Below are 14,016 nucleotides of genomic sequence, written 5' to 3'. Positions count from 1 at the left end.
TACTTGTAAGGTCTCAAGTGGTGTATTATGCCCGGCTTTGGATGTTGCACTTCAAGAGAGAGAAATCAGTTGAAGACAGTCCTGATCAAAGCAGTAAGAGACATCAGCTGTTGAGATGTCCTGGGCTGCTTATGGAACAGCGTGTCAAAAGGTGGGCTTTAGCTACGTAAAGAGTGAGGGGAATACTCGTTTATCCTCAGCAGGTAATGTAGTAGCCTGAAATCACAGCAAGGAAGATTCAGGTTAAACACGAGGGAAAAGTTTGTAACTGCAAGTTGGAACAGATTGCCTGAGGAGGCTGTAGTGGTGCTGTCGCTGGAGGACTTCACAATGAGTTAGACCAATGCTTGTCAGCAACGACAGAGGTGCAGCTGATCGTGCCTTGGGGCAGCGCCGTGTAGGAGCTGACCTCGCAAGGTCCCTTCCAGTCCTACTTTTCTGTGGAGAGCATTATGCTGCTCCCTCCCACCCCACCTTTGGCGTTCAGTCCTCTGTTCCTCCCACAAGCTTTCCTTTATCTCCAGCTACTCTCCTAAAAACAAGCTTCAGCTGCCTCTCCTATTGTATTATGCATGTGTAGGAAAGGCTTTCTGCACAAGGCGGTTCTGTGGAAGGCCCCAGTCGATCTCACCCATGAGAAGGGCGGAACTACTTCCCCCCCTGTGTAGGGATGCACTTCAGGTGCAGGAAGAAGGTTCTCACTGTAGGATTTAGCCTTGGACATTCAGGAATGCCTTAAGCCATCAACAGAAACATGGGCTATAGTTGGCAGATTTTATACAGAAAAAAAAGGCAGTTAGATACACCTTTATTTTACGGTATGGGTTATAAGTGTACTCCCGGTACAACAGGGTGCACATTTTCCCACTGTGTGAGGTGACAAAGCTGAAAGGGCGCTCACTTGGTCCAAGCGAGGTTAACCCGAGCATGCTCCTGTTTTGCCTAGAGGAGTTAGTTGTGGCAGAAAGGAAGTAGTGTGGCTTCGGGCCGGGTAGCCCAACTCCGACCGGGAGCCCGAACGTCCCTGACCAGCACACCGGGCAGCGGCCACGCCGCTCCCACCACCTCCGGGGCTGCTCCCGGTGCGGATCCCCCGCGTTTAACGCAGCGCCCAGGAGGGCGAACCGCAACGGGAATCGCAAGCCCCGCTGCGTTGCGCTGCACGGCGGCACCGGCTCCGGTACCGGTACCGGCACCGGCACGGGGGGGACCCGCTGGCCCGGGATGGGGGGGGCGCGGCGGGGCGGGACCGCTGCTGCCCGCCCCCGGCCCGGCCGGTGCACGTGGTGGGGGGGCTGAGCCGAGCCGAGCCGCCCCCTGGTTGCTCACCTCCCCCCGGCGGAGGGGAGCGCTGTGCCGCCGCGCCGCCTTCTGCGTGCCGCTTTTTTATTTTATTTTATTTTATTTTATTTTATTTTATTTTATTTTATTTTATTTTATTTTCCCTTTTAACCCTTGCTTAGCAAATTACGCGCGATGAGCTCATGATGCCGCGCCCCCCCCTCCTTAGCCCCCCCAAGCCCCCTCGCCTCGTGTGCCCGGGCGGCAGGAGGGGGACGTGAGGCGGGCGGCTCCGCGCCTCCTTAGCGCTCCGGTGGTACCCGGGAGCTAGGCGGGCCGGCCGGCCGGTCCTCGCATCACCATCACCATCACCCTTTTACCTCTTCTATCGTTTTATCGCTCGGTGTCGGGCCGCCAGCCGCTCCATGAGCTCCCGGGGGGGCGGCGGGGCGGGGGGAGTAGCGGCCGCCAGCCCCGACCCCAGCCCCGCCCGGGCAGGGGGCGGGCGGGCGTGAGGCGGGCGAAGTTTCTGCGCTGCACCGGGCCCCTGCGAGGGGCGGCGGGGAGGGAAGGACGTGGCGCCGGGGAAGCTGCCGCCGCCGCCAGGGCAGCCCGGCTTTGGCCATGAAGAGGAAACAGAAGCGGTTTCTGCAAATGACGCTGCTCTTCAGCGCGGCTCTCATTTTCCTGCCCGATATCGGCCTCTGGGCTCTCTACAAGGAGAAGCACCTGGTGAAGCCCGCCGAGCCCTCCGAGCCGCAGGTAGGAGCTGCGGGTTTTTTTTGGGGGGCCGGGAGCGGCGGGTGGCTCCGCACGGGCTGCTGGTGGCACGGACGGAGCGAAGGGAGAAAGTTGTGGGCGAGGGAATTCGCCCTCTGGCTAGCCCCGGGTGGCCCCGGTATCCAGGCACGGCAGCCGACTGTGAAATTGGGAAGATGCGGGATTTTGGGGGCTTTGGGGGTCAGCCCGGGGGGTGCTGGGCTCTGGGGTCCCGCGGGTTTCCCGACGAGAAGTGGAGTTCCTGTCGCAACTTTCAGGGGTCTGTTCGGCGGTGAGCTCCATGAGCTGCTCTGTGCCGCTAAAACTGCTCGTAATCCTTCCAGTTCACCGACCACCTCCAGCCTCTCTTTCCTACCCTTCTTATTGAAAACTCCAGAGAAGTGGCTGTCAGTCTTTTTTTCTTTTGAACGCTACTAAAGTGACCTAAAGCGTGCCTGTCAGATTGATGGCACAACCAACTTTTAGATATTTCTAGTTTACGGTCTCCTCCATCACCATTATTAATAATGTCAACTTATGTCAACTCACGGTTGACATAAGCAAGGTGTTTTTGTTTTTCCTTCTTTTTTTTTCCTGAAGTTATTCTTCGACTCACTGGGCTTATGCATGGCTCATAAATCCCAGTAAGACCTGCGTTAAGTGAAGTTTAGTTTTTGGGGGGTTGTTGTAATGAAGCACCTTAAAACCCCGCCTGCAGTTTACCATTTATACACTTACATTTATCTGTGTTCTGCTCAGCAGTGCTATGCTCCTACACCGTAATTGTCAGTGTAATTTAAATATAATATAAATATTTTACAGGTCATTAGTAAGAAATTATGGAGTTGTTTGATCTTTTTGTTTGTTTACTACTTGCGTAGCCTCGATGTTGGAGTGTGCAAGACAGCATCATATATCATTTTAGTGTATTAGTAGTCTTAATTTCAAGGGTCATCACCCACTTGCCACATACTAACTGTATTTAAGTCAGTTCCTTCAACTGAACAGTAACATATTTGATTCTTTTTTAATATAGCTATCTATTATGGAAGTTATTCCTCCAAAGTGTCATCAGTTTAGTTAATGAAATATGCTGAATGGAAGATACCCTAATTACCACAGGAGGAATTTGAAGCTTACTCTATCTTTCCAAAGGTTTTAAAATGCAGTAGATGTCAGGTGCTAGACTGTAGCTGGAAATAATTTCTGCTGAAAGAAAATTATACATGATCATAAGTGTCTGTCATTAGTTTACAAGGTGCATACTGTAGTCTTTGCAGTTTCTGATTTACTTTATGATTTAGGAAAGCTGAAGTGTTCAGTGCAAATAATGATTTCTCTGTTTGTTGCATGGCTTTTAAAAAGACATATGCCTTGAGATAAGATGAAACTTCATATCTTCAAGACTGAACTCTAAGCAGAGCATGTCTGGATAGCATTCACAGTAAAATAGTGTTAAAAAAAATAGTTCTGGATGCAGTGGTTGAAGAAGACCTTAGCAATTAGCAAGCAGCTGAACATATGTGAAGGGCTAGTGAGACTTGCTAATGAGTAAATTTTAAATCCTAAGTTTTCTTAAAGTGTTTTCTTTTTCCTAGTTCACCTCCCTCCCCCCCCACCTGAATGCGAATGGAGCAGTAATGGGTTTGTTTTAATGAGAAAACAATAAAATTGGCAATGAAACTTTGAACCTTGCAGCTGACTCTAATGTAATTCCAGTATCACTGTCAGAACTGAAGTTGTGTTGGAAATGTCATACTGTGTGAGGATAGCAGGTAGGGGAGCATGATGTAATTGTGGTACTTGTGCCTTCTGATGTGTGCATCATAACCCAAAGTGCATACAAGGAATGAGGTTTGCAGTACAACTTTTGAGATCAACTGTTTTATATAAAATTAGATTGTAAGAAGATGGTCAACGTATTTCTTCAAGACTATGCTAGAAAAAAGGTAATACTAGAAGAGGTTATGTTAGGTAACTACTATGATAATCTTTATAACTTTTTGTTGTTGTTGTTGTTCCCCTCTAGAGTTAGCAGGAGATGAACGTGGTTAGTGCTGAAATTCTGTCTTTGCCCTTGAGGTATTTAATTACTCGATATTTAGTGTGACTTAACACAAGTTTAAAGGTCAATCCTACTGAAACTGCAACAGACCTTAGTTATATATACTAAAGCTGTGTTAGGTTTCACAGGTATGTAGGTGGAGACAGAACATGAGATGGTGATGTGCAGTGAGGTTGTTCTGGTATGACATGAGGATGACAGAGGGTCAGAGCTGGTTTCACCAGTAAAATGTGTGCCTAGTAGTATTCTGGTGTTGGCAGTAATGCTTACAAACATGCCATCTTATTTTAATAACAGCTAAACCAATGTAACTGATCATCAGGTGTTTCTGAGGAGGTGGCAGAGTGAAATTCTGATACTCTGATGAGTTGAAAATGGAACTTCCCAATGCATTGCTAAAGCAGACATTTCCAAACTTGCCTGGGAATGAGGGCTCTGTCAGCCTTTCCGACCACCTAGGCTGCTCACTGCAGCTCTGGAGCAGAGGAGGGATGACAGGAAGCTGATTGAGGCAGGGTATCCTGACAGCAATAAGCAGAGAAGCTGCTCAGAAGCAGTCCACGTGGCAAAAACAGTCTGTTTGTATCAGTGTGCAGAGCAGTGTCCCCTGGGCACGTTGTCACTCCCCATGCCGAGAAGAGGGCAGTTGTGCTCTTTAGCATTATCTGGAAATTCTAATATAACAACATAAGTTGACATTTTTCTTCTTTAAAGTATTGCTCCGAGAAGTTACATAAGATTATTTTTTTTGTCGTCATGCAAATTCTGTCTGTTTCAGAGCAGAGCAGCTCTTTCTTTCTTCCTGAGGAGAGATTATAAGATGAGAAAATGGTGTTGACAACAGTGATTTCAGATGGCATTAATGATTTTGATCGCTGTACGTTAATTCTATATGCATTATTAACCTCTGAGTGTTTCATACAAACTTACTTTTTCTTACCATATTTTCCTAAGGTTTTCACTTGTGATATTGATAGGCTTGGTCTTTGTATGTTGAATACTGTTATTTAATTTTTTTTTTTTTTTTTTTTTTTTTCACACCATTTAAGGTGAGGCTTCAAAGGCAAAGGTACAGAGACTAAGGTCTGAGTTGCACAGAGCAACTGTCAAATACAGTTTGCTAGTAAAACAGGATATGCAAAATACTGCATGTGAAATGCAAAAAAAAAAAAAGTCTGTTTTAATTCTTTCTAAGTTAGTCTTTCTACCTATACTATAGGAGTAAGAGAAATTGAAGAGGGTACTTTATGGCCTTTTTAAAAAAGCCTTGTAAATTCCTTAACGGCTCTTGGTATCCTTGAGTTTTGATGATAGTTTCTACAGTTAGCTTAATTTTTTTTTTTTTTTTTTTTTTGTCACTGAAATATTACTTATGTGATGTAAGTATCCTGTCTGATCTGATCTTTTCTTGTGACACATTCCCAAGGCTGGGTGTTGGGGTGTTAAGTTATGCTGGCCAAGCTTTTAAGTTCATTTTAGTTTGCTGTTGGAACCAGCAACAACGCAGTACGCCTTGTGGGATGTAATTCTAGTGCAAACCTGGCTACCCTGATGCTGACTAAAGTTAGTGCTACTTTATCTGGCTGCAGTAAGGCTGTAACCTTGTCTGTTTATACAGTTGCAATAGATGAAAAATAACTTCATGTAATGGAACCAAATTTCCCACAGCAGCTTTACAGTGTCCATAATACAGATACTCGGTGAAAAGTACTGCAAGATGCCTCTCTTCCTGTTTTCATGGGATGCCAGTGCAGTTGCCTGGAAGAGGAGGACAGTCTAGTGAAGTATCCACTGATACATTTATAAGAAGGTGGATTTGCTTTGTTTTACTTAGGTTTGGCATAGCACTGGGTGCAATTTTACCCCCCTGATTCAGCCACTTCTATGGGAGGGGCTGTGGTTGGGGTTCACGCTTTGAGTGGAACAGACTAGCTCAGTCAGAAGGAACCTTCAAAGATCAGCTAGTCCAATTGCCTGACCACTGCAGGGCTAAAGTGCCTCAGGGATAATGCTGTTTGCACATTTTATTCCAGTGTTTGTACTTTTTTTTTTTTTTTTTTTTTTTTTTTTTTTTTTTTTTCAGTGCATGCACGGTGCCTGGAGCAGAGACCAAAATACAGGCATCTTGCCAGGGGAAAGCATTTTTCAGTGGGATGGAGGCACACTCTCTTTCCCTTGTCCTTTGAAGCCCATATTTCTATCTGGTTAGCCTGATGCTTAGGCCTTTCTCTTGGGACATGTGAGGTAGAGATTTAAATGGACTCTTCAAGATAAGGAGAATGTAGTTCTTACAACTCCCAAGCACGTGCTGTAGCTGGCAAATGGGCGCAAAATGCGAAGGTGCCAGCTTTGCCTTCTGAATCCAGGAAGCACTTTTGGACTGAAATCTGTCTTAAAAAGGGTCATTAGTTTCTGAAGTCCATGAAAGAGGTGAAATTTCCAACTTACCCTGAGGTTAAATGTTTCCTGCTGCTGAGTACTGGGGTTTGGATAGGCACAGTTGTCGCAGGACAGCTAGCTCCATTTGCTCACTACTGGTGCATGCCAAGTACTGGCTTGGCTTGTCCAGTTCTGCATCCAAAGCTGCATAAAAGCTGTACCTTAAAGTGAACTTCATTTTTTTCTCCACTAGCTCTATTTCCCATGTTTTTCCAGTTAATTTCCACAGCTCCAAACTGTTGTGCTAAATATGGTTTGGTTAGGACACTAATAGGTGCTTGTTTCCTATAATTGCACCACCAGAAGAGGGTCAGTCATGCTGGTATCTATTATACTGTCAGTTCCTGGTGGCTGCTTTCACTGCAAACTTGTGAAGCAGAAGAGTTGTCTTTCTCTTTGTTTACAGAGTATAAATATAGGGACAAATAGGTCCAAGTCTACAAAAGTAGCTACTTGACTATAGCTGATGCTAAAAAATAATTTAAAATAATAAAAAAATGAAGCCTTAGTTTCTGTACATGTGCTCTTTTGGGCAAGTCCTCATTTCTCTCCCCCAGAGCAGCACCCAGTGTATTCAGTCTGCTTTTATTCTCCAGCTCCTTCTGTTGCTGTGCCAGTACATCAGCTCCCAGGCCCCTATAGAAGGCATTGCAAAACAGACCTCAGTGTCTTAAAATGCAGTGCACTGGCAGTCTGTGTTTGCCACTTAAGCATTTAACAGTCAGACAGTTAACACTTTTGTAATTCACTTATTTGTCTGAATTGCTCATGTATAATTTTATTCCCCTGTATATATTGGAGCCTACTGAGGAAAATATCATTTGAGTTCTAAAACCTTTGTTACTTTTAAGATACGATATTATTTTTGGCAATTAGCAATATGTTTCTGTTGTATTCAGTGTACCAGAGGGAGCCCTCCTGTGGTTAATTTAATACCTATCAATTTTCAGGAATGTTACTAAACAGTATATCTTGCAGGATAAAATGGGCTGTTTTCTATATTTAGTTTTATTTCCATTTAACTCTGTGTTTGTAATGCTTCTTTTGCTAATATTATTGTGTGCAGTTACCATATTTTTTTTCGAAGTACTGTCATTTTAGATTGATACTAATGAAAATGCAAGGCGCAGACCAATATTTGGACTTGTCGGGGTGAGTGGCACTCTGTGCCCTTATCAAAGCAGTGGGACAGAGGAACCCCCACTGATTAGGGATGCCTACCCAAGTGGTGTTTCATTCCCCTTGCCAGACATGATGCCCCTTGCTTCTTTCCTAAACTTCCTCACCCCCCTCTGTGGGGAGCAAAGCCCTTGTGCTTGGGGTCCAGGGAACCACACCATCCTGTAGGTACATCCTGGTTGAGAGCCAGACTGCACATGTGGTTTAGTGGAGATATGGCCTGTGTGTGCAGGCAGGTAGATGGAGAGAAGAAAGAACAATTCCGCTTTTTATTTATTTTCTTTTTTAATGCTCAGACAGGTAACTTATGGTCTTCATCTAGCAGTATGCTGATGCATGCATTTATAGCAATTGAGTTCAGCAAAACTGAGTGTATGCTAACTATTTTGATGGACCTGGGCCAGGAGCAGACATGTTTGGTTACTTTAAATAAGGCTGAAAAAATTAATTCTGAGGTTGACAAGTTAAATACGGTGCAGCTCAGGAATCTCCAGCTAAAAATCCTACATCTATCAGAAATGTGCATCGCAGTCAAGAGACCAAATTACCCTGACTGAACAAAATAGCAGTCCCAGTTTATTAATGTTTCTTTAAAATGTGAAAAGGCCTTGTTAGGAGATGTCAACCTGCTGTACCAACTCCTCTCTGAGAATGTCAGTGTAAACTGGTTTTTAAGGTCAACCTTTGTTGTGATTCATTGCTTTCACACTGGTTTTAATACTTGCCACGTTTGGTGGAACATCAGAGGGTGATGGGCTAGACTATGTAATCTTCCTCAAAATATGCCTTTGAAATCCTATCCCTCTTTATGAAAAACCTTTTGGAAGAGACCTGTTTGAGGAGGTCTGCTCAAGAGGTAAAGCTTGTATCATGGGAGAAGGAAAGGAAGAAACTGTATTGCAGGAACTTGTCATGGTTCTCTTTCAACTTCTTTGCCTTCATTTCCATAATTTCATGTCTTCATATAGAAGACATGCCTCTAAATTAATGCAAACACCTGGTAATTCCAGCCAGGTATTTAATCACCAAGCTAATAGCGATATATTAACCGCATCGTAGGAATTTAAATGGTGAGGTGTATGTAAAACTGATGTAGGAAATGTACAGGGTACAGCTGTCCCTTTTCTGGATGTTTGTACCTTGCTGGATCAGAGCTGCCACATCTCTGTTCCAGGCAGTGTTTCACAGAGACGATGCTGTCTTATGCTACCACTGTAAGATTTCTCGGCAGATCTCATTGAAGAAATTTCCCGTCCCCTCTTCTGGTCAGACTCTATTTAGTGAAGATCTCTGCTCTTGCTTTAGGAAGCAGTCACTGGCAGAAATAAGAGTTTAACAGGTATATGGTTTTAACAGACAACTACAGCATCCTGTTCCCTCCTCACCTCCAGCTGTTGGTTACCATCCAGCACCTGAAACTTTCAGCCAAGTCCCTGGTGACAGGACATAACAGCATTTGACAGATGCTTCATTGGATCATCTGAAACCACCTCCACAACAGCTTAAGCTTATCTGCCAGACTCTTCCCTGATGTAGCTGAAGAATATTTGCACGTTGTCTTCAGAGCCACATGAGTATTAAAGCATGTGGAGAGTGGCAATGTCTGGAACTGCAGTGAGTGTGTGGTGCCCTACAACTTCTGTCAGGTCTGTGCCAGCTCAGAGACACCATATCCAGGGCAGTTTCCTACGCTTAGCCAGCTGAATTTATGGTGCAAACTGGACATAGTAGGCCAGAAAATCTGTCCCATACAATGTAAATGATTCATCAATCACTGATAAACCATTGGTTCTTAGCTTAAAATACAGTGGGGATTTAGCAGTTTGCTTGTGTGCTATACAGCAGTTCATGACAGGATGCGATGCTGCTAAGAGATTTAGCTAGGCAGGATAATTATCTGAACTAGGATTTGGTCAGGACACCCATGTTAATACAGGGTGCTTTGGAAATTGAATTGCTCACTGAAGTGTGTAAGTGTAGATTTATCAGACTAACTTAAGGTGCTCATTTGCTTAAAGAAGCATAATTTTTCATACTTGAACTTAAAATAGAAGTGGAGTAACAGATGGGTTAGTTTAGAATTTTTTAGCCTGTTTATTTATTATTCCCCTCTGAAAATAATGTTCTATAAATTAAGTGCTAGGAGCATGTGAAGAAATGTTTAGGACAAGAAAGAACAGAATCACAGGAAGGCCGAGGTTGGAAGGGACCTCTGAAGATCATCTAGTCCAAAAACTTTGGACTCTGAAGATCACCTAGTCCAACACTTCATAGCCAGACTGTACAAGTTCTGCTTATAGATGAAGATGGGGAAGTGCAAGGGCTCCCTCTCTGTCTGTTCAGAGCCAGTGCCTGGGAAGTAGAGGTCCTGCGCATGCAGCCATGCAATGCTAGCAGCTTCTGCAGTGTGAGATGTTTTGTCCCCTCTGTTTTTTTCCTCACTGTGATTAAAATCCCCCAGTTTTGCATTAAGTAACATAATTGTCTGTTATGGGCAGTTTTTCATTCTGTTCTGCCATTCAGTCCTTGGGCAAAACGTTATTTGTACAACTTTATGTTTGGCTAATGACTCTATAGGTTTATTGGTTCGTATCGGAGAAGGCAAGGCTGGGTAAGTGCATGTGTGCTTGGAACGTCTGAGGTATTCCCTCCTCTGAGCTAGCTCCAGTAGGCACTGGCAACAGAAATCTGTCTTCTGCACAGATTTTGCCAATCCCTAGCAAAGCTCTTCAAGATGTGGTGGTAGTTAGCCAGAGCTAGGTTTCTTTAGAAAAGACTGCTAATTGTGTCTAAATTTGTGCTGAAATAATATCCTTCAGTGGTTCACCAACTCTGAATCATCTGTCCTGCACTGTATATAATCCATGGCTTAATGCAGTTGTTCACTTATTTAATATGTATTGCTGTGGTTTAACCCAGCAGGCAGCTAAGCACTGCACAGCCATTTGCTCCCCTCCCCTTCCCCTCTCCCAGTGAAATGGGGGAAGAGAGAAAAGAAAGGGAAAAGCTCATGGGTTGAGATAAAGACAGTTTAATAGGACATAAAAGGAAGGGATAATAATAATAATGATGATAATAAAAAGAATGTACAAAGTAAATTATCCAAAATGGAATTGCTCACTGGCCTGTGAGAAGTGACCCCAGCTCCTACCCCAGCCAACTCCCCTAGTTTTATTGCTGAGTGTGATGCCAGGCAGTGTGGGACATCCCTTTGGGCAACCTGGGCCAGCTGTCCTGGCTGCGTCCCCTCCAGCTCCTGGGGCACCCCCAGCCCAAGCACAAGTAGAAAAGTCCTTGGCTCTGTGTGAGCACTGCTTTGCAGCAACTAAAACATCCATGTGTAATCAGCATTATTCTCATCCTAAATACAAAACACAGCACCATACCAGCTACTGGGAAGAAAATTAACTTTATTCCAGCTGAAACCAGGATATGTATGAGGGGCAAAATAGCTCCTGTGGCCCTTTTATGGGGAAAGACTTCTTATTTTAAGCGTAGCAGTAAAACTCTGCCTCTAGCCTCTTTTTGTCCTTGTTTGCTTTTTTTTTTTTTTTGGCAGGGGAGGAGGGGGTTCATGGAGGGTGGGATAGAACACATTAGAACATGTTTCAGTTTCTTTAATATTTTTGGTATCTCATTTGATTTCTGGGTAAGTTATTTTATTGGATTGCCTGAATCTTGGAGATTTTTAGATTGTTTTTTGTACAGAATGGTAGTTTCACATTAGTATGGGAAATGCATGAAAAAGACCCATTAATGCCATCTTACAAGGAAAATATTGCTGTGTTTCAGGCTCTGATAAATGACTACATTTTAAGTTGCCATTGATATGGATACGAAATGAATGACAGGCCTGAACGGATGTTGTTTTTCCAGAATGGCTCAATATAAACTGAAGTGACAGTCAAATTGCTGGTCAAATTTTGCAATTATAACACCAGTGTAAAAATGTAAATCTAGAACTTTTATCACATTAAGTAATGAATTTTCCACTAAAATTACAAAATGATTAGACTCTCACCATAAATGGACATTAAAAAGTACTTCAGATGGCTCTAAAAATTACTAGAAAACGCAGATGAAATGCAAAAGCTTCACAGCAAAATATTTCTGCAGCATTTTTAACCCATGTTTCGCATCAGGTTAAATCTTGTTCAGTATAAGGGCATCCTTGATGTGATCACCATTGATAGTGAAGTGGTAGGACAGTACATAGATACTAAGTACATAGATACTTCTAACAGTCAAATTTATTTTGATTGATATTACTTCTTGATCAACAGCAAGTTAGGTAGCAGTCTGAGAGAAGGGTGGTTTTACCATATTTTCCTAAAGTAATCCATGTAAGAGATACAAGCCCAAGCACAGCCAGAACATATATATTAGTTTATGCTTAGCTAACATGGAAATTAAACTGTATTCACCTCTACCAACTAACTGCCTGTACTAAATGAATTTAGAAACAATATTGCAAGCTGGAATCTTGAGTACTGCAAACAGCCATGCCACGCATGCAGGAAGGGCTGCAGAGGGGGGCATGGAACTGCTCCTTGAGGGAAAGCAGGAAAGCTGCAGAAGGTTGAGAAATAAATTTGACTGGAAACATGGTCTTGTGACCATATACAATCTTTCCCAATCTTCCCCATCTTCGTACTTCATGAGGAGAGGAGACACCAAGAGCTGCAAAAGATGCCAAGGCATTGTTTAAAGGGTTCATATACAATGGGTAGAGAGGAAGTGTTTTACAGAGAGCTGCTATTAACATGAGACTTGTTCTTTATAAAATTGAGGTGGTATCTCGGCAAATTATTGCTCAGGAATTCCAGGTGCTACAGTGCATATTCTGACCCCACACAGAGCAAAAGTGCTGTCAGAAAAGACAAAGGTGTATTTATTGGAACAACTGCAGCATGAACAAGTGAGATAGAAATTTGTCTTCAAGTGCTCAAGATGCACAACAGATGTCTTCTTCAGAAGCAACAAAGAAAAATTGTATTTTATAATGGGTGAAGGGAAATGGAGATGGCATCATGCTAAGCAGAAACCTGCTACTGCATCTGGGATAGATGCACATGACAAATGAACACAGGAGATCAAGCCCAGGACACATGTACTTACTGCCTGTGCACATTGTAACCCCTTCAGGCTGTGGAGGTCTTGAAATACTAAACCAAATGGTTTAGTAACATTTGTTCTGTGATTTATGAGAGTAAAATACTACTCAGTCAAGTGAGTTGAGATTCTTCATGAGTGCATTTTAAAGGAATTGTAAGTAGAATAGATTCTTCAGAAATGCTTTTCATGTGTGGAATCTGAGTGGTGTTTGTTGTTTTTTTTCCTTTTATATATGTGTATATTTGTAAATACACGCCTCTGTTAACAGACAAGAGGATGTGAGAAGACCATCTTTGCTCCCTGCACGGTGAGGGAGTTCATTTTTTGTAGTGTAGCACGCCCTAACAATCTTAGAGGTGTGGGAAAGTATAAGTTTATGGATGTAAATTCAGTACAGCCTAAAGTGTCTTTGGCTTTTTTTTTTTTTTCTAAATAAATGTTAATGTTTGGCTTGTTTTTGTCTCCTGTCCCTCTTTATGCACAGATTGTATGTGGGCTGGCTCTATGTACAGTTTTTGCACAGTGACTACTTTTGATGATCTACTGAACTTTTTTTTCCCCTCCCTACTTCCAAGTCTTGTAATATGTAGGCAATAGATATGTTGGCTCATATCATTTATGCTTTTGATTCTTTCCAATCTGCCTTTTAGTCCTTTCTGCTCTATAAATGCTGGATTCTCCTATACATTTGTGTAGGAGACTGTAATGAGTTTGTTCAAAAAATACTTGCCCAAAGCTGCTGTCTTTGTAACACTTTGCTAACCTGCTTTTCTCCCAATGTGTGTGATCTAAAAAAAAAAAATTAAAAAATTAAATGACTGACCTGTTCCATTCAGTAACCTTCTTCATATTACAGATTAACCTCCAATTTACTGATCTGGTTGTTAGAGAGACCAGCTTTTAATGACAATGGAGAATGAAAAGCTGCCAGAGTGTTAGGTTGGAAGTGACAGGGAGGAAACTTGAAAGGAAAATGTACAACCAGAAGAAGAATAAGGGAACTATATTCCATCAAATGTATTTCTGGTTATTGCAAGTCACACTGCTATCATGTTTCCTATGCTTTTTATGTCACGTTTCTCTAACCTGCATCTCTGGCATATATTGTTTCTATGATTTTTTTAAATGCTAACTGCAACCTTGTTTATCTATTTTAATTTATTATAGTGTGTTAGTAA

At 42.9% G+C, this 14,016-nt stretch overlaps 1 protein-coding gene across 1 annotated transcript in view; it reads left to right on the top strand.

The window, feature by feature from the left end:
* The first annotated feature begins 1,797 nt into the window (after positions 1–1,797).
* GALNTL6 (polypeptide N-acetylgalactosaminyltransferase like 6) overlaps positions 1,798–14,016 on the top strand; it is a 466,324-nt gene continuing 454,105 nt past the window's right edge. The window contains 1 exon segment of the mRNA XM_032187262.1: positions 1,798–2,043. Coding sequence (XP_032043153.1) covers positions 1,906–2,043 — 138 coding nt within the window. The 5' untranslated portion in view covers positions 1,798–1,905.

Source organism: Aythya fuligula, chromosome 4 (assembly GCF_009819795.1).
Source record: "Aythya fuligula isolate bAytFul2 chromosome 4, bAytFul2.pri, whole genome shotgun sequence".
Taxonomy (NCBI): Eukaryota; Metazoa; Chordata; class Aves; order Anseriformes; family Anatidae; genus Aythya; species Aythya fuligula.
The sequence above is the reverse complement of the archived record's forward strand: the minus strand, read 5'-3'. Positions and strand labels throughout refer to the sequence as shown.